Source organism: Cimex lectularius, unplaced genomic scaffold, assembly GCF_000648675.2.
Source record: "Cimex lectularius strain Harlan isolate CLEC.00 unplaced genomic scaffold, Clec_2.1 scaffold32, whole genome shotgun sequence".
NCBI lineage: Eukaryota > Metazoa > Arthropoda > Insecta > Hemiptera > Cimicidae > Cimex > Cimex lectularius.
In genome coordinates this window covers 1,500,422-1,522,243 of record NW_019392689.1, presented here as the reverse complement: position 1 = coordinate 1,522,243, position 21,822 = coordinate 1,500,422, and the positions used below count along the sequence as shown (strand labels likewise).

Here is a 21,822-nt window from a genome sequence, read left to right as displayed (position 1 = left end):
TTCCTTGTGGCCGGGGCGTCCGTCATACCTGCAAAATCACTGTGGCCGGATATTAGAGGATAAGGCAAAAAAAAAAAAAAAAATCAAATATTTAAAATAGTCTTTCGCTCAAGTCGGTCAGTTGTCTGTTATGGTGCTCTATTCTGTGGTTTTCAGCAATATGAGACTTGAAAAATTTCAGCAAACTTCCGTAACATCGGTCACCCCAAACTCTGTCGGGCATTGAAACTGCCTCTATTTTCCTTTACTCTCTCACTTCATATAAAATGCCGTTTAAATCTTCTTTCAGATTTTCCCAAAATGATTGTTCTTCCCTTATTAGAAAAGAACGCCTTTTAGTTCAAAGAGTAGATATCTTTGTCCCAAAAATATTCTGGTCATTTCTTAAATAGAACATTGTCTGCTCAATTATCACTGCTCATATCTATTTTTTTAAATTTTTTATTTGTAGCTGATATGTATTTGTAAATAGAATAAAAATGTGATCACAGTAGGTGTTTATTTACATGGAGGACAATGTCATGAGAAACCAGCAAATGCTGGCACTCAGCGTGAGGGATTAAGGGGCAAGGAGGTCTCGATGTACTTTCAAACATCCTCTACTGTCCATGTATATATTTCTCTCTTACGCTTCATGAAGTACAGTTGTCATAAATCAAATACGAATAGGAATGTTTCGGTTCTTCTTTTTTCCTACAAGGTTAAAACTTCCAAGGATATTTCTTGTCAAAGTCGGCAAGCGTGCATCAAAGGCGTTTCAGACTCGATTTTACCCAAGGATTATCAAAACGTTAGTTTCTTTGGGTTATTACATGGTGAAACAAACAGACTGCAGGTTACACAGACATGTTTCCAAACGACACGACCGCATTAATTGAGGCTTGAGGACTAGAGCCGGCAAAGGGGGACACTCGTGACTCGAAAGGTCATCCTCCGGAGTTGCACAAGGCGAACAAACCAGGATGGCATGGAGATCTCTTATCTCCAGACAGGAGTCGGAACTTCTTCAGTAGTTACGTTGCAAAAAAAGTTAGGTGCAATTACGGACGATAAGAACGCTTCCGGTTCTTCCAATGTTTAATACACATCAAGTAAACATCCAAAGGTTATGATTACCCAATATGTAACATTACGTGTTCATTTTTTTTTTTTTTCAATTTTAATGTATGAGCGTTATCCATACAATATGAAGTAATTATCATCCATCTGTGTTGACCCACTTGTTCATGTCTTAACTGTTGGCATATTTAGAGTCGATACCGTTGGTATATTTTCGTAGATAGGTTTAATTGCACAAGTTCTTATGTGTCATGTTCACATACGTGGGTCGAAAACGAAAACAAAAAAATGGGCCCGACTCGACCTTCGAACAGCTTGAAAACAATCTCGTGTCGAGTTTGATGGATGGCTTCACTGGCCTGCCCATATTAGCTCAGATGATTTCGTCTCATTTCATAAAGGCTAACAAATTTCAATCTTGAAACCACTTTTATTTAATTTTGTTATAGTTGACAGAATGATTTATTGTGAGTCGAATCTGTCAAAATGAGATTTAGATGTATGTATGTGTCAGGATGTATTCTGTACTTTAAAAATCATTACAGCAAAATCATTCCAGGTGAACAATAGAAAACATATTGGGCATTAAACTGACACAGTAATATTAAACCAATTAAACGGGCTGTACATTAAAAAATTTTAAGTACAAATTATATGTATATGGATATTATAAAGATGTCAGAACACTCTTACAGGTGAATGATGCTGATGATATTACATTAAATTAGTATTTACCTTAAGTAAGAAGGAGGCTGGGTTTGAAATTAACATCTTATAACACAAAATGGTTTATTTTTAAAAATAAACAGAAAATACAAACTAAACTTTTGTTTCAAATAGAAAAAATTAATTGATACACAAAGGATTTTTAGACGAATAGCCTCAACAATCCTTACTTTCCCACTTGTTATGAATTGAATTCACCCCTCGACAACCACAGAGGAGTGTCTCACCATTCCACACTAAAGAACAATATCAGGACATCTTACACTATACAGGTAGTCGTGGGTCTTAAGTTTAATTGAGTAAAATAAATAACGATGTCGATCGTTTTGAAGGACTAGGTATTTTTTTCGGGATCGTTTATTTTAGAGGGCGAGCGAGTGTCCCCTGAGGAAAGCGTCGATTTGGCCATTTGAAAGAGATGTTCTGTCACCGGATGGAGCGACGAAGAAGAAAGGTTGTTGCGGAGGAGGAGGAGGAGGAGGGCGGTGGAACTGCTTGGACGGCCCTGGGGTGAACCTCTGAGGTTCTTGCTGGAGGAGGGACGCCGGGAATCTCTGCGGTTTGGTCTCCTGCTGTTTCTTCTGTTGAGCGGCGAATAACTGTTGCGATTGCTGAAGGAGGGCGGATTGCTGCTGTTGGAAGAGCTGCTGTTGGGTCGGCGGATGGAAGGGGTGGGAAGGCGGTGGACCCGGTCTCGGACTGAACGGTCTGGGCTGGAAGAAAGGCTGGGGTTGCGGGTTGTGGACGTAAGGTTGGAGCCTTCCTCTCAAGTTGAATTCTCCCTGGCTTTGAGGCAATTGTTGGTAAAGTACGGTGTTGTACTGGCCCGAGCTGGGGTCGAAAACAAGTTCGGAAGTATAGATGGGGCTTCCTGACAGCGCTTTGGGAGTGTGCGCCTGCGATGGTCGGGGTGTCGACACGACGTTGTGTTCCAATTGGAAATTTTTCAATTCTTCGTCTAAGTCGAGAGATGGCTGGGGCCTCTTTTTCGCCGAAGCGGGAGTGACGGTCGAAAGGCGTACTAGTTGAGGCCTGTAGGTAGTCGCGGGGGGTTGGGTCGGCCTAGGAGTAATTGACACTTGTTGAGGTGAAGGTCTCGGCTGACTTGTCACGATCAACTTGGGTCTCTGCGTTGCTCTCAAAACCTGCGGTTGGACTTGTTCTTCCAACTGAGCGAAGCTGGGAACCGGAAAGTTCCTCACCGGGGAAGGAGTCGTAGGCCTAGGCCTGTGAGTCGGCAATACCGGGACGTTTTCCTCCTCGTCCTCTTCAGAATCTTTATTGTAGTCCTGTTGGAAAACGGTCTGAGTAGGCCTTGGTCGAGATGTCGGCGCTGGTCGGGATTTCACCAATTGTGGTCTTCTGAGGGGAAAATTCTGTGGGATGTTCTGAGGGACGTTTTCTTCTCCTGAAGGGACGTCTTCTTCTTCCTCTTCGCTCTGGACGGCGTTAGGATCGCAAGGGTTACCAGATACATAAGTAAATTCCCTTTTGTTGCCATCAGGGTCGATGTAGCCATATTTCCCTCTCACGACACAATCGGTTCCTCTCGTTTCCTCTTTGAAACTACCGTCGGCGGCCTCGTAACCGAACGTGAAAGATCCGTCGTCGTTCAGTTTGTTATAATTCCTTATAGTCTGAACCGGTGGCGCCTTGGCGGATACAGATTTTAGTTTGGGCTGGAGTCTAGGCTGACCGTTAGCCCTGCCGTAAGTGTCCTGCCTGGATACCAAAACCGGCCCTTGGTCTTCTTCTTGTTCCGCGTAATATTCCACTTGTTGAGGCGCATCTTCCAACGAATCCGCCGACGATACGGGTCTCACCCTGACACGTCTACCCTCCGCGAAAACCGCCAGGCTCACCAACTAAAACAGAAAACAAAAAAAACTTGTTAACCATGTGCAAGGAAATAAAAGCAAAAAAGTGTTTACCCTTGAGACGATCTGAATAGCATAATCATTAAGTTATTTCTAAAGCAAGGTCAGTCGAACTATCGCCGGTCGAAAGTTGTAATACCTGTATAAACTCTAAACGTCAAAAGTTGTTATACGCTTGTTATTTTGTGCTAAACTGTTAAAGTGGTCCACCTTTATACCTCTCCATTTAGCTTCAACCTTTCAGCAGTGCGATTCATCTTCGACCAATTCAACTCGGCTGTGACGCCAGGCTCTTTGGTTTTCTATTTAAAATCCCCCACTATTTAATAACCTAATTCAAAAGGATATATTGCAAGAACGAATTCCAATCAAAGCACAACATACAATTTTCTAGTTTATTTATAACGTTCATTACGTTCTTGGGACGTAATTACACAAAATGTAGTCATAAAATTGCTGAAGTTCTCCAAGGTATATGTTTTGAATGTAAGCAAAAAATTTTAAACGACTATATTCGTTTAATAACAGATTACATCAAAATGATCTCACTGGTTATAGGGCTCACTGATCTAACCCTTCGCAGGCAAAAAGCTAGAAATATGAGAATCAGTGTAGTCCAAGAAACAAATCTTGCAATAAAAATTAACAGTAATAAACAGAAAACATACATAACGTTAAGATTTTCTGTATTTCTTCGCTGCTGTCGGACAGCACTGAAGAAAAACCATTTGAATTAGGAATTTTTGTTATTGAACTGGTTAATCGAACAGTTAAATTTTCTGCGGAAATTTCGACCTTGCTTTCAGAGAGATTTGCTTGTCCCGATGAATTTTTTCAATCCGGTTTCGAAATTATCTTTTTTTCCCACAACCCCCTGATTTAATACCGGTCTATGCAAAATTACAAATAAACGAGGAGGATCGGTTGAGTCACCACCCGGCCCCGAGGGGCGCGGCGGACCTCTGAGGAGTGCGTGCTCTTTTAAAACGAGGCGTAGAAAAGCGCCCTTGAAACCCACCTTGCAAAGTCCGACGATATTAACGTGCAAGAGAACAATTAGGCGCTTTCTAACTTTTGTTCTAGACTTGGCGAATGACGAATACCCCACCAGGATATGAACCAGGTTATATAATTCTCGTAACAATCAGTGCAACAGGGACGATATCTAATCCAATTTAGTTCTTTCTCGTTTTCTCTTTTTTTACCAAGATGAAAACAGCCTGAGGATCGATTGGGACAGCTTAAAATTAGATTTAAGAGGATAACACGTAAGAATATGGAGTTTTACCCGTTTAATTTGTTTCAGATTGATTTCATTCGATTTTATCCCTATAATGACAAACGACTCTTTTTTAACAAGTAAAATTTACCGAAGAGAAATGACAGCTACAATTTGATATATTCAAATGTAGTTGGTATACAGGGTGTTGTCTTTTCTTTCTCTCTTGAACCGATGACGTTATTAAAAAAACAAAAAACTTGTTGAATACTACAATTTAGTCTAGTTTCAAATTTTTACCTCTTTTGGAGAAAAATTATACAGGGTACCTCAGAAAATTATACAGTTCAACTTCAAAATTTCAAATACCACCCTATACATCCTGACATATCATTTTAAAGGAATTATTAGGCTGAAAATAATTGTGCAATTGGATTTTAAATTGGAGAAAAAATGACAAAGCTACTGCAAAAAGTAAAAAAAAAACTTTTTTTACGAGGGTTCGAAACAGCAGATTTCATATAAACCCTCAGGGTGCATGCAGGGCCGCTAGATTCGAACCTGGGACCTTTACCTTACCGTGATGGGCGCCGTGTCAACGCCCAAACCGTTGCTGTCACCGACGCCCCCGTTTACTATTGACTAATCACATTTCAGGTTTGAACTTGAACTAAATAAAGATGCAAAGATTTGTTCTTTTTAACCACTTTTCACCGGTTCTCCAAGTGATAGAGTCAGCGGAGATGGATCGACAAACATTTCCTATCCTTTGCCGCAGTTCTTCAACTGAGGTTGCTGGTTATGTTTTTTAAATGGCCCCACAGAAAATAGTCAAGTGGAGTTAAATCGGGTGACCGAGGAAGCCAACACGATCGGGCCATACGGTCATATCCACCTATTCCGGAAGTCAAACCTTCCTCAAAAAATTTGGTGCACACCATTTAAATTATTTTCGTAGAAATAAGGCCCAATTAACTTATTTTCGAGAAGTCCAAGCTAAACGTTGTTACTGTGTACCGCCTGATGATGACAAGAGTACAAAATTGTCGGAGTTTCCTCTGCCCACGTTTGTATTAGAGCTGAACTCACTCAGGATTCATCAGTCCGTAGGATGGATGGAAGAAAGTTTTCTTCAGCCTCCCAAATCGATATTTGAGCAAGACGCCTGTCATAATCAGAATCCGAAATTCCCTGGACAAGATGATAGCGGTACGGCTTAAAATTGTAAGTCCGGAGTACATATCTAATTTTATTTTTTGAAAAACATAAAACCTTCCAACATTTCGGAGAGAAGAATTCGCATTTTCGCCAACATAAAATAAAATATTCGGCTCCTCGTACATCGCACATCAACTGATCCGTATCTCCTCATATTGCGAGCAACACGAATTTGTGGTTTACTCTGGGGCGATCAGGAAATATCTGGAAGTACAAGTGAACTGCACTATGTGCTTGCAATGTCACCACTATCAGTAAAGCAGTCGTACTTACTCGCTGTTGATCGGAAAAATGTGCTCTTCGGTTCATTTTGAACGAATACTGAATTCAACGATTAAGTAGTATTGTCAAATTGTTTTACTTCCAGGAATTAAGATTTGCTCTCATAATGCGAATGTCACAAACAATAATGTAATGTAAACATGCCACAAACAATAAAGGCAATTGAAGGTGTAACTTTAGTGAAGAAGCAAATCATTGGAATAAACAATGAAACAAACGAAACGCGTTTTTTCAAAATATCTGCCATAACTTTGTCATTTTTGACCAATTTAAAAGCCAATTGCACCATTGTTTTCAGCGTAAAAAATCCTTTGAAATGATGTGTCAAGATATGTAGGTTCCTATTTGAAATTTTGAAGTTGAACTGGGTCAGAGGTACCCTGTATAATTGTTCTCCAAAAAAAAAGGTTAAAATTTGAAACTAGACTAAAAAATATAAACAAATATTTAAAAAAAAATATTTTGATTGCAAAATTGGTTCAAGAGAAATCAAGCCAGACCATCTAAAAAAGAAATAGCATTTGTTGACATGAAATTGGAATATCTAAACGCACAAGTTTAAAACAGGACTAGTGGGAAGCAATTGAAAATGGAACAATTCCAACTAAACCATTTATTTTTTACAAATGAACTAAATTTGTATGTTTCATAAGCAAGCGCATAATTCAAGATCGGTCTATCTTAAATGAAATTTGAGTAAAGACAAACAAATAGGAGAAATTTTAGAACTTTTAACTACACTATTGGTCAATTTAGCTTTGCCAACACTGCTTATTTTGCTTTATGTTTTACTATGAGGTGTGTCGAAATTTCACTAAATTCAATTTTACGATTTTGGTTGAATTTTTATTGCTATTAAGCGTGCAGGATTTCAGGTATCGATGATCATTTCTGGTAAAGTGTATGAACATAATTTTAAATTAGAATGAGCATAAAACTATTTAATTTATTAACCTCGATGTACCATGCTATTTATTGTCTTCAGTAGTTATTTCATGTTCTTCATGATAAGTGTGAATGTTTTCTGGCCAAGATGACAAATAAAGTTGTACATATCTGATCTTTTTTTCGCTTTGATTTTATACTGTGTTTTTTTCTTGCATGATTTACAACATTTAAGGGAAATAATGGGTTTTTTTAAGTATGTGTCAAGTATAAAGGTAATTGGACATTTCCATCTAGACGAACTTAAAAGCTTGAACTACTCCCTTGTTCGTTATCGTTTTGGTTGCAATTTTTTTTAAATTGAGTTTGTATCGCATTTTTGAGTATAATGTGGGATGGAGTATAATGTGTGTGGTTTCTAATTTAATTGTGTATTTATGACATTGTATTTTCATGTGACAGTATTAAATCTACTCATGGACGTACACTTGTCACTTTCAACACGCACTTTATTATTGACGATCTCCAACAGAACAATTTAAATTTATTTTCGACTTCTTTATGATTTTACGTGCTAGTTAACGTGCTATGAACTAATTGCACGCGAAAATCTGTGAATTTATGGAATCGTGTGACAGTCTTAAATCTACTCATTGACGTACACTTGTCAATTGAACACGCAAGAGTGTGTGTGTGTGTGTGTGTGTGTGTGTGTTACATATTAGTGTAAACCTCTTCTATTAAAACTTTCATTTAAGAAGAAACAAAAACAAATTATTTGTATGCTTTTGATGTTTGTTTCACATGGTGTACGTGAACTATTCTAATTTAGTAATAATTTATTTGTATACAGCCAAAGTTTTCTTGTCTTATATTTTTTATACTTGCACATTTCCATTTAATTTTTAATTCTTGATAAATAAAATTGCCATATACGTGGACCAAATGAAACAGTCATGTTTTAATTTTCTTCACTTGCATTAAAATAACAAAAAACTCGAGGGCCAACACACTGACCCACAGTGAGGTTGGTGCAATGTCTAATCAAATGACGATGGCTGGCGGATAAACCAAATAAACCAAAATAGACCGAAATGTTTGAAATTTTTCAACAACTTTCGGACCAAACAATCGATCACTGAAAAATTGTTATCTAGTAGAAATACCTTACCAAAAATTGTTCACCCTGTAACGCTTTTTCCCCCCTAGGAAAATATATCCTAGCGCAAGGTCTTATCAAATTGAAAGTATCGGACTTTCACCTCATTCGCACACAGCTAAATAAACGAAAGTTGTTGGAAGGCTAAATAAATTTTCCGCTCACGAAGACAGATACAATTAAACGCGAAACTGCCTAGATTTGATAAAAATCAGGATATTATTATTTATTTATATCTCATTCTCGATTTGGTCGATTTCGTTGGGTTGGATATTTTTGAGGCTTTTGACATTTGAACTAAATTTATCGTATACTACTATCTGTCGATTTCCAAAGCCACCATTTACCAGCCTACGGCTTCGAGGCCTATCGATTGATTGGCGGGAGTTAAACAATAACGGTCGCGCAATATAAAAAAACAAAATCCTGACAATAGTGCCCATATAAAAGGAACCGTTCGACGTTGAGCAACACGTCTGACTCAGCTTCATATAAAACTGAATGAACCAAATACAGATTAGGGGCCGCTTTCTGATTGGGATTAAAAGTGTGAAAGTTCGCCGTTGAAAATATCAAGGTCCATGGTTCAGAGGTGTGACCCTAGTGCCCGATATTCGACTCCGCAAGATTAGTAAATAAAATAAGTTGTACTATTGTTAAAGGTCGAATTGAAATATTAAATTGTACTTTGCATTTGTTTATACTGAAAAAAATTGAATAAAGATAATGGTTTAATATTGACCACCGATGCTTTCCAGGTTTTAAAGTATTTAGTCGTTTAAAAAGCTTAAAACCATCGTTTAACAATAATTGTAAATTGAAAAAAATCATAATCGCCTTTATAACCTGAATAAAAGTCATATGAACATAGAAAGCAATAAAACTGGAAAAGTCAATATAAACGGGAATCAGCACATACTTTCAGAATAATAATACTAATATAATAAATGTAATAACATAATAATTATAATATTAAAATAAATGTAATAACATAATAATAGTATAAAAATGTAATAAACGTATGTGCATATAATGGTGAGTAATTAAAAGCAATGAAAACATAGAAGTTGATGGATAAAAAAGTTAAGTACAGATATAGGTTGAGGGACATCATTCTTTAAATCATATTTTATTATGATGTATTTTCACAAACCGAGGAAAAAATGAGATGCATTGATATAAGTAGAGGGGAGAGAGAGAGTGAGAGAGAGAGAGTGAGAGAGAGAGAGAGAGAGAGAGAGAAAGAGAGAGAGAGAGAGAGGGAGAGAGAAATGTGACTTTATTATTGCCGAACTCACACAGAACAATTTCAATTGATTTTCGAATTCTTTATGATTTTACGTGCGAGTTAACGCGCTTTGAACTAACTGTACGCGAAAATCTGTGAATTTATGGACTTAAAAAGTTAAAAAAAGAGACAGACTGCCTGAAACAGAATGAGCTGGAGCTAGATAAATAAATAGATAAGTGGATTTTTATGTGTTTTCGATTGGGAAAAACTTATACTTTAATACAGGAAGCAGAAAATATTAACAATTTGTTTGCATTTTTTTTCTTTCCTTTTATATTTAAACAATTAAAGGTGTGACTTTTTGATTTTACGTGCTAGTTAACGCGCTTTGAACTAATTGCAGGCGAAAATCTGTGAATTTATGGGACTAATTAACTCGTTAGTCAATTATTTCGTTTTTCAACTGAATCGTATAATCTTGATGTGAATTTTTGAAACATTCCTCCGAATAAATGGTTTTTTGTTTTATAGCACATTGTTGGAAAAGACAGGCTCTCCAATTTTTCCCTTGTTGATTTTCCCTTTGATTCCGCCACACGCAGCTTTCGCTTTTCACATCATTGATTATTGTTATTGTCACTGGGTCAGTGCTAATCTGCAACTTTTCCTTACGCACTGATAAGTAGAAAAAGTAACTTTTTTCCTTTCATAACTTTCCCTGTCATATTACCCCGAAGTGAAATCAAAATATTTCGTAAACAGTGTCCGCTCGCCGCGCAGAGGGAATCGTGAATTTTGAAAACGCAATCTCATTAATTATTTTTCACTTGGATTTAGAAACTGTGATTTCCTTTACACGACTATTTTCCTTTCTTTCTTATTTCTTCCACGATTTTACTAAGGGTAAATCTGATATGATAATAACGGTTATATTTTAGGTTGGATTTGTTGCATAAGGCATAGAATCAGATTTGAAGCTTAAACGATAATAGGATAAGTGCATTAATCCATTACGAAATACCTTCCAGGGTGTAATGAAACTATAAAAACTTAAAACTTAATTGTATCCTTTTAGTTTTCACAAGGCCTTTTTTTTAATGTTTTCGCAATTCAGTCTTTAGCTGTTTCAATTAAATTTGTTTTTCCTACTCCAAAATAAACAAGTCAGCCTTGGCATTTATGTTGAAAAAAAAGCAATTGTATTTGGGATAAAAGGAAAATGCTGAGCAAAAGGCTATCTAAGTATTAGAGAACTCCGGAGTTCAATGTTTCAGGAGAAGAGATAACCGTTTCAGCAAGAGATGAGATTAGCCTTTCAAAAGGTCTTTTAGATGTAACTTTTTTACTTTATTTATTTTTATCTACAACGAGCAGATTGGATTTCAATTTATGTTTGTGGCATTACGGGCGTTATAAAGAAAGCTACCCCATTGGCAGCCGTTCTGGATTAATAAAATGATATTTCTATAAGGTCTCTTATCCATAGTCTATTTATTTACGTGGAATTTGTGGGGAATGGGGTAATCCTTTTTGTGTGATTTTGTAATTTACTATGAAAACGTCTGTAATATGTTTTGATGCGTGAACAAACTGTTGATATGTGTGAAGTGTGTTACTGTTTACGTAAAAAAGGATCAAAAACAATTAATCTTAAAATTTTGGATTGAAAACTTTGTAATCTTTGAATATTGGAATATTTGGCCGATCCATAAGATTTGGCACTCGTACACCCATAATTTTGATTGTTGGTGATGAAGCATTTTAAATCATTTGCTGAGTGTCTGTTTTTTAATCGCGTGTGTCGATTCCAAGTTAGTCTTCTATCAAATTTAACTCCTAAATGGTTAACTTTATCGGATTGAGTAACAGGTTCATTGTACAAGTAGGACAACTATCGCGGCGGTGTGTAAAGCCGGGAATACACTTACCCGATGCTACCCGACGCAAATCCAAAGTCCAATTTTCCATAAGATTGTATTACCCCCGTGAACAACTGCCCGATGCTATGCAACGCTACCCTACTCTACGCTACGCGATCCCCACTGTACAGATTTTTGTCGGGTAGCATCGAGTACAGTCGAAGACAAAAGAACCGGACACTCATATTTTTATACAAACTACATGTATTATTGTCGTGATATTAATTACAAAAAACTTATTTGAAAATAAACCAAATTAACGAGATCAAAAATTGGCTAGTTTTTATTTTTTTAAATTAATTTTAATGGTTTGGTAGAAAATTGATCAAAACACCTGAATACCATTTTTTGATACAATGAATTTAACTAACAATTTTTTAAAAAACTTTTTATTTGTTTTTTTATTTATTTAATTTATTACACGATTTTGCGAATAAAATTTAACTAACAATTTATTTCATGGTTTTGCTCATAAAATCCCATTTTCGTCAAGTATCTTCAGAACAGGAAACTCATATTTTTTTGTATTTTTTTCAAACTAATTATATGTAATTTTGTCGTTATATCAATTACAACATTCCTATTTTAATTTAAACCAAATTAAACGAGATCAAAAATTTATAAGTTTTTATAAAAATTATTTAATTATGATGATTAGGAAGAAAATTTATCAAAACATCGGAATAACTTTATTTAAGACAATTAAGTTTAACAAACAATTTATTACATGGTTGTGCTCATAAAATTTAACTAACAATTTATTACATGGTTGTGCTCATAAAATTTAACTAACAATTTATTACATGGTTGTGCTCATAAAATTTAACTAACAATTTATTACATGGTTTTGCTCAAAATAATGCATTAAGAACAAAAGAGGTGTTGCGATTGTGATAATGATTTGTGAAACACGTTGTGTGACTGTACGTGGCGTGCGTTTGACGTCGCATAGATGTGTACACCCTACCAAAACGTGACAAGGCGTCGGGTAGCGTCGCATAGTGTTGCATCGGCTAAAAAGTGACATGTTGTGACTTTAAGGGGGTAAACTTTATTTTCCAAAGATTGCCCCATTTTCCAATTGTAATTAAATGTAATAATTTAAATTTAAATTAAAACAAAAAAAGTAAAAGCTTAACTTTTTGCTCTGTAGTGGATAGCGACTTTTGAAAGAAAGCTAACGTGGAACAGCAGTGGAAAATGACTATTTCCCACTCTAATAACTTTGAGGAAGGTAAGAGTTTTCCCCGTTTATTCACAGGACGTTACAAAACCGTAATTAATCTCCGGTATTCTAGCTTCAACAATTAAATTAATACGGTGAGATAATTATCCGGTGGGTTTAATTGACGTTTATCAAGGAGTGACAGTGTCACACTGACGTGGTCTAGAAGTGGTTTTCCTTTTGTTTCTTTCGCTTTCAACGGCCGTGAAATCGGTTATGACGGACGTTTATGGTCAGGCGGAATATTCGCCGTCGAGAAAATTGCCCCTAGGGCAGAGCAAAATGTGGATAAAACTTCGCCGTGCACCACGAATACAAAACTTGCGCAAACTCGAAGGCAACACTTCCGTGCGGAGCGAAATGACGCAACTTGAACTCAATGACCTGCTCACTATGATAATAATGTGGGTCTGGGTTTTTGATTCGGACCTTTTTTTCTTCTTTCTGCGGATTCCGATAACAATTGCATTGTAGAATAGTCTAATTTTCTGTTTTTACTTAAACCTCGAAACAATATTTTTTGACAGGGTATATACCCTAGCATCGTATCGTAGGAAAATACGACTCGATTCAGTCGAAGTTTTCTATTAGGACCTTTCAAAACTAGTGTTCGCATAATAAACGCAATTGCGACATTTGTTAAATAACACATAGCTCATTATGTTAAATTCTTTTGGCTGATATCCAACCTATTTCACCAACTCTCTTTAATTCTAGCACGACTGTACATATAAAATAACTTGAACTTCCAACTACAAACCTATACTATTTATTACTAAGTTTAAATTTTATTGAAATCTTATGATATGTCAACCATAAACTGGCAAGTAACAAGAAATAAAGGTTCAAATAAAGGTTATGACCTTGCTGTATCAGACAACAGCCTTTTCTAATAATTAAAACTTAATTATTCAAGGTTATCATCGGGCATAAAATATATTTTCAAAAATTAAAATAGTGAAATATTAAAAATCTATAAGTAATTCAGTTTTTCTGTTATTTGCATTGAACCATAGATCAAGTGTTTTAAAATACAATTTTCTTGATTTTGTTTTCTAACTAAAACTGAAGGTTTGTTGTGTAAAAGTCCTTATCTTTTATAAATTTTTGGTTAACAATGATGGGATCAGGGTTTTTGTTAGTTATCCGTTTGCTGGTTCGGAATTGCCTTGGTTACTTGGGCAAATGCTTTTTAAAGTCTTCTCCGTATCTCCCTGGGCCGTAAAACTTAGTGGCGATAAAATTTCTGCTGGAATCTCAACGTCACCAGATAAAGAGCCAAATAAAAATAAATCCCTTGTCTTAAGTGCCTGAAAGGCCGCCACATCCGCGACTGCTTAAAAAACTGTCAATTCACGCTGGGAGTATGGATTACCAAGTGTGTTCTTACTAAGGACGCCGTGTATCTTTATCTTCAATAAAAATTCTACAAACCGGAAGAAATTTAAAAAAATCATTAGTAACTTTATGAATAAAACTATTTTATTTTTTTACATGTAATTTATACACACTTTGTTGGATAGGAAAATATTTGTGGATGCATATAATAATCAAAATCTAGTTTGATATTCCAATAGTTATTTTACTGACGTTCCTGTAATCATCGTCAAACTAATTGTTTTCCAATTATTGATATATAGATAAAAAAAGTCTATCTATCACAGTTTGTATAACCCAAACCGATGGTGGTAATTTGATTCCAAAAAGATTAACATTTCATTTATTTTTATTTACTTTTGGTTTCATTCACGGTTCTTGCAGAATATATGGCAGGGAGGGAATGAGTGAGAGAGAGAGAGAGAGAGAGAGAGAGAGAGAGAGAGAGAGAGAGAAAGTATAACAGAGAAAGGGAGAGACAAGGGCAGACTGCCAGAAACACTATAACTGGAGATAGAAAAATAAATAAATGGATTTTGATATTTCTGATGGGAAAAACATGCATTTCCATTATATTTACTGATTTCGTATCCTTAGTACAGGATGCAGAAAGTATGTTCAATTTCTTTGCATTTTTCCTTTTCTTTAATATAAAAATTTAGGTGTGACATTATTGTTGCTGAACTCCAACAGAACAATTTAATATCTTATAATTAATTAAGGTTTTCAGTTGAGATACAAAAGTCAATGGCACGAACGGGATTCGAACCCACGATCTTCGGCTTGATACGCCGCTGCTCTACCACTTGAGCTATCGTGACGTCAATCCAGTCGGACACCAACCTCCCATCTCAACCACACTTTTTTAAAAATTTTCTTTCCTTTTTGCCATTTTTCAAGTTTTTATCTCAACTGGAAATCTTTATTAATTGTAAGATATTAATTGGTCAAGCGGACCACGAAACTAGTGAATAGTTTTAATTTAACAATTTAAATTGAATTTCGACTTTTCATGATTTTAAGTGCTTTTTAACGCGCATTGATTTAATTATACGCGAAAATCTTGGAATTTATGAAATTAAAACCCACTAATTAATAAAGTCGATTATTTTGAGACTGAGAGACAGAAAGAGGCCGAGAGAAAGAGTAAGAGAAAGAGAGAGAGAGAAAAAGAGAGAGAGAGAGACAGACAGACAGACAGAAAGAGAGAGAGAGAGAGACACGTGTGTGGTAAATAATTAAAAACCTTTTGTATTCTAAGGTGTGAATTATATTACCAACATAAATACCAAAATAAATAAATATCAATTATTACTCTTTCCGACTAGATCACCAAATTTTATAATTATAATTTTATAAATTAAAAAAAATATCCCTCATTAGGAAACACTTCGAACTGAAATATATTGAAGCTATTTTTTTCTTTATTTTAAGCTTTAATTTTCATACATGATGCTTAAAGATAGGTAAAAAGCATGAAAGTTTATGATGAAATGTTAATTTTACAAATAAATTATTAAAACTGCTAATTTCAAGAATCGTACCTGCAGGTTACAAAAGAAAAGATCAGAAAGACATGAAACTTTATATCCTCAGAACGTTAAAACCCAGTATGCACGAACGTATGTGTGTAATTACATGTTCTTCAAATAAATTTTAATAATTTGTTTTTTAAATAATACACCTTTTTACACATCACTCACAGAGATTTCACTTTTGTGCAATAGCTGTATCATGTTCATGTGTTATGTTCCCAGGAGGGCAATTAACATTTTTCTTCAGACAATGGAGAAGTACCAAGAAGACCTTATTGACCAATCCTCATGCTATCGGCAAAACTGATCGCGACAGCTAAGGTCGTGTAGTACAACAATCTGCTCAGACCTGAAGAGTTAGTTTAAACCGAATAGTTATGTATTTTCCTATTGCTTGCAAAAATATATTTAAAACGATAAATCTTGGCTTATAAGGTTTTGTAAACAGACGAAACTAAACGTGGTAAGAACGGTCGTGGCCAAGCAGACGAGTCACGATTTGGAAGCTTCTCTTCTCCTGACTCTTCCTGATTTTACCCCGCCTACCAGTTATTATACCACTCTCCATTATTTAATTTTTCCCCCTTCTTCCTGATGATGTACATTCGTCCTCCTGCAGTCACGCGTCTCCGTCCTGCTCCAACGGTGCGAAGAACGGCCGAGCGATATGAGCAACTTCCGAGAGATTCTGAGTCGACCGGTCTTTCAAAAAATCAAAATAACAAATGACGAGAATCGAAAGAAATTTGTCATGTGATACTGTTTGTGTATTAAGAATAAAAGAAGCGTAAGGAAATTCCGATTTTTGTAATTTTTAAATAGTAAATTTTGCTTAGGTTGTTTATGAACAAGTATACAAAACGACCACTCTTTTTAGTACTCTAATAAACAATTAGAAAAGGATTTATAATTATTACTATTACTACAATGTATTTATTGTTTTATTTATTTTTTTTTATGGTGGGTTTTTTACTACGTGGTCATATCAACCCTCTAGGTTCCGGAGTTTAAAAAAAGCCTGTTTGTAAGCACCCTGGGTTTAGTTTAGTATTACCAAATTTATATAATATAGAGTTAAAAAATAATTTAATTAGAAAATTATTAAATTTTTTATCATTAAATTTAACGGAATCTGTGTGTTATTCTTTGGGCATCAGTTTTTGAGGCGCGTGCGCGTGCCTGAAAGTCTACATATTTAGATCCATCTGTATAAATATTTAATTTCAATTAAGTAAAGTTTTGGTTGAGATAAAAAAATCAGTGTCACAAGCGGGATTCGAACCCACGACCTTCGGCTAAATACGCCGCTACTCAACCACTTGAGCTGCCGTGGTTCCACTCGGACACCAACTTCCGTCTCAACTCCACCTTTTGAATTTTCTCTCCTTTTTACCATTTTTCAAATGTCGTGTAATATATTTGATTCTCGGCGACAAATGAAATGGCCACGAAGAACTTTAGCGAAGTATACTTCATTTTGCTTATTACATTTATTAGGTTTAGTGGTCAGCTTGACCAAATAAATTATTTTCAATTAATTAAGTTTTTGGTTGAGATAAAAACAGTCAGTGTCACAAGCGCAGCGGCGTATTTAGCCGTGGGTCGTGGGTTCGAAACCAGCTTGTGACACTGGCTTTTTTATCTCAACCAAAACCTTAATTAATTGAAAATAATTTGTTTGGTCAAGCGGACCACCAAACCTAATAAAAAATTTATTTATTAGGTTCATTAAATTTTGTTTTAACTATTTAGTAGCAGTCGACCGGGTAATGTTCCGTTTAGGAATTATCACGCTGATCTTCATGGTTGTGAGTTCAGTAAATTCATTTATAAGAAATAAATAATAAGGTTTTTTGAAATTCAAGGAGGACATTTCACGACCTTTACATTCCAATTCGTTCAGGTTGGACAATTCCACCGTGGGAAGGTTGTTTTTCTCCTTGCAACCGTAGTTGGTTCATTCAGTTCCGAGTAGGAAAAACCCTATTGGACAACAAAGAAGTATTTTGACAGATTCGATCTGTGTTTAAAGAGTAAGAAACGATTATATTCATATTTGGCAAGAAAAGCGTGCCAGAGTAAATTGCCATGTTTTAACGCCGTTTGGATCAAGGAGAGCCTGGTCCTGCTGCACGATCGTAGATCACGAACGATCTCGTTATGCCACCAGGTTAAAACATCCCGAAACCAGGGGGTACAGTCTTTATTTTGTTTTGAGTCCCTTTGGCGAAATAGACTTTTTATATGATTTGAAATAATCATTGATAGTTTTTTGGGTAGTTTAAAACCAAAAGAACATACGTTGTAAGGATTCTTTGTGCTCTCGTTTTTTTCTCTCTATCGTTTACCATTATGAAAGCGATTGAATAACCTTATGAAATGGGATTTTTATGGTAAAAATGGGAGTGGCCGGTTGGCGTACTTTCGCTCCGTTTTATCCCTCCGAGATGTCGACACGGGCACAACTTTCTGACCCAGTTTTTTTTCCGCGTCTCGAAGCCCCCGGAGAAATGTCGAAGAGGTCGTTACGAAATGAGCAGAACTGGATGGCCGAAATTGTAGACGACCGGGATCGACATTTAGTGGCGACTTTAAGAGAAAGCCGGGGTTGAAATATTACAACTTTTTGAAGTGTTTCCATTCTTGGAAGTTTCAGTGGAAAGGTAGGATATCAACCATATATGTAGTAAAGCTGGTATTTTCAATAGATGAGGTGATAGACGAGTTAGAAAAAATGTAGCTTTTTAAGATTATTGTTTGTCTTGTTTGTCGTACAACTCGGAGCAAATTCATACAAGTCTTGTATGCTATGATCATTCGCGTTACAAACAGCGAAAATCGGCGGACCGAGATGATCACAGACTATTAACTTGCTAAAGTATAAAAGCTCAATACAAAATTATAAAAACTTCAATTCATCCCTGAAAAAAAATCACAAGATAATTTCCCTAATAGTCCAAAATATTCATGAGCCGAGGTAATTTGTTAAAAAATAAAGCTGACCCTTTACGCAGTTGACCGGGCAATGTTCCGTTTAGGAAATTATCACGCTGATCATCATAAGTATGATTCGGGCACGCGTCCAGGAAAGAAAAACAGACGGCTTTAAGCTAGCGCGAATTAGCTTTCACTAGAATTTCAAGAAAGAAAGTTGCCCAAATTATATTTCTCACATATCGCGAGCGGAAGGAGCGGAAACTGGCCTCCTTATCCGGAGTATAGGGGGATTAATGTTTTTTTAAAATGTTTAATAAGTTACGTAAAAATAAGCGGCTGGACTGGATTTTTGCCGTCTGTCCCAGGCCTTTCACCGAGAGCGCATTCTACGCGGTCGCTGACATGTAAACAAGAGTTCACACGAATTTTCTCCAACGCTCAAAAAAAAATTTCCATAATGAAAATTACATAAAAGATAAAATAATAATTTTTTAAAATTGTACAAAAATATTCTTAATAATACATTCTTTTATTCTTAACCCGCTCCATTTTGGTAATTTTTTTGTTGTATTGAATTATTTATGAGAGATTTTGTAGGTTTCGGTTCTCTTTGGAACTGGATGATGAAACATGTGTGGTCGTTACTCATCACATAAGAAATTGTTTAAAATTTATGATCACAAAGCTTGCTTATTGATAAAGCATTCATTATAATAGAAAGAAACAAAAAACAATGAAAACTGAACTTATCAAATAATACATTATATGTCAAGCCAATGTTCATCTTTATAAAAAAATACAGTACAAAGTCATTCGGTCCGTCCATTGTCGCTGGTCAATTTTATACAAAAAATTACTAACTCAAACAATTTATGTGGCAGTTTGGTCGTTTCCGGTCATCTTTTGATCTGCCTATCGGTCTCTGGACAGACCAAAATGGTCGGAAACGTCCAAAGACAGGTTCACCCCGCAGACCCCATGACGAAGCATCTTAACTTAAGTAAGTAATTCATTACAGTTCGTGGTCCGATTGACCTATTGACATTTTTCAATTAATTAATATTTATGAAAGTTATTGGTCGAGATAAAAAAGTCAGCGTCACGAGCGGGATTCGAACCTACGATCTTAGGCTAAATACGTCGCTGCTCTACCAATTGAGCTATCGTGACTTCGATCCGCTCGGACACGAACTTCCCATCTCAACCGTGGCCATTTCAATTGTCGCGGAGAATCAAATAGATTACACGGCATTTGAAAAAATGGCAATAGGAGGGAAAATTCGAAGGTAGGTTGAAGTGGAAGGTTGGTGTCTCAGTGGATCGAAGTCACGATAGCTCAAGTGGTAGAGCAGCGGCGTATTTAGCCGAAGATCGTGGGTTCGAATCCCTCTCGTGCCACTGACTTTTTATCTTAACCAAGCCTTACATAAAGATTAATTAATTGAATAGTCGTACAGGTTATTAGTCATATTTTGTAGTGTACGCAAAAAATGGCAAAAAGGAGGGAAAATTCGAGAGGTAGCCCAAGTGGTAGATCAGCGGCGTATTTAACCGACGATCGTGGATTCGAATCCCGCTCGTGACCCAGACTTTTTTATCTCGACCAATAACTTTCATAAATATTAATTAATTGAATTTTCCTAATATTTATTTATTTTTGCATGCTTGGAAAATGTTGAAAATGTGTTTTTAAATAAATGAAAATAAGAATACATTTGCCTATTTTTTTAAAAATATAAAACTCATATTGAAGAATAGTTGCATAGTGCAACAAGAACAGCTTTTGAAAATTGCAATGTTGCTAACAATTTACAAAAGGACGTAGAAATTGAAAGTAGACGTCCTTGTTGAAATAATTCTTCTGTTAGAATCTATTCAAAAAAAGAAACTGCTTTATTATCTGCAGTCACTAGTTTGGTATTAATGACAATATCAAATTTTGTTAATTATATGTATCATTGGTTAAAAAATTATTATTATTGTTAAAAAAAGCAAGTTTTGAAGATGTGAAAACTTGTTAATTTTGTATTAGGTTAACAATTGATAGGCAGTCATTTTCTAGAGATTTTCTATAAATTTAAGGACTAATTTAAATATTTCAGAATTTTCTTGTACTTTTTAGTGTTAGTAAGTAAATTTTCAGATTTTAGGGAGTTGTTAAATTTTATGCACACGATATCCTTTATCGTCCCTAGTGAAGTTCGTTAATCGTTAAAGTCTCCGGAAGTGCTCGTAATCCGAATGGCCGGCGTCACTCACACGCGAGGATTGAAATCACTGACACTATCACCTTAAATTAATCAGATTGATCTACTTACAAGTAAAAGGATCTTCATTTCCTAACCCACACTGGACACTTTTCACAATATGCCCGTGATGGTAGGCCGCTCCTTTTATAACTTCAGAGAGAGAGTCCTTCCCTTCCTCCGATCCTGGACTCCCACCCGACTCGCCTGGACCTAACGAAGTACACGGTAACAAAGTATCTTTCTGGCAGCCTGTGAATCATGAAATGGCACAACTTAGTTTTCTTTCGTAGAAAACGATTCTAATTTTTAACAATCCTTACATATTTCCGTTTTTAAAAAAATATTTAGGATCCTGTTTATCAAGGTGTTTCTCCCACTTTGCAGCAAAGATTTGGCATTGAAGGATTGAATTCCTTAATAAACACAGATTTCAGCCGTCATGGAATTTTTATTTTCATCAAAATTGCCTAGATCCTTATTAACTTTAAAGATTTTTAGTCTTTAAATCCTGAGGGCGAAATTTGCCAAGTACACGTCCTCTTAGGTTTATCAAGGCCTCGTTAGTTCACCAGTGCTTAAAAAGGGTTTATGCATGCAACCCCCGTCCAACCTCTAACCTTTGACCAACCTTGTTCCGATATTCGCCCTCCTTGTTATTCAAAATTTTCTTAGGTGTGCTGTTTGTTTACAGGGTTTAAATGGCTTTGGATGAAATTAACATACTTTTACGAACTTACAGCCTTCTAGGTCATGAATCAGGAAGATTACACATCATTTTTGTTCTACCGATACGTTGCTCGAATTTCTGAGATTATCTTCATAAGCTTCTTTAATAAATGAAACAATTAATGTAACAACTTGGATTAAGAAAAGGCATAAGGACCAAAATATTTTGGTTTATTTCTTATATGTCGCTTATTTTCA

At 35.8% G+C, this 21,822-nt stretch overlaps 1 protein-coding gene across 1 annotated transcript; it reads right to left on the bottom strand.

Annotated features, from left to right (window-relative positions):
* Positions 1–2,067: 2,067 nt before the first annotated feature.
* Positions 2,068–21,071, bottom strand: LOC106671980 (extensin-like). The gene is made up of 2 exons (XM_014403013.2): positions 20,968–21,071; positions 2,068–3,650 (listed from the first exon to the last, which is right to left on the bottom strand). Exons 1-2 carry the CDS (start codon positions 20,983–20,985, stop codon positions 2,148–2,150), a joined length of 1,521 nt encoding a protein of 506 aa, XP_014258499.1. The 5' UTR covers positions 20,986–21,071; the 3' UTR covers positions 2,068–2,147.
* Between the last annotated feature and the right edge of the window lie 751 nt (positions 21,072–21,822).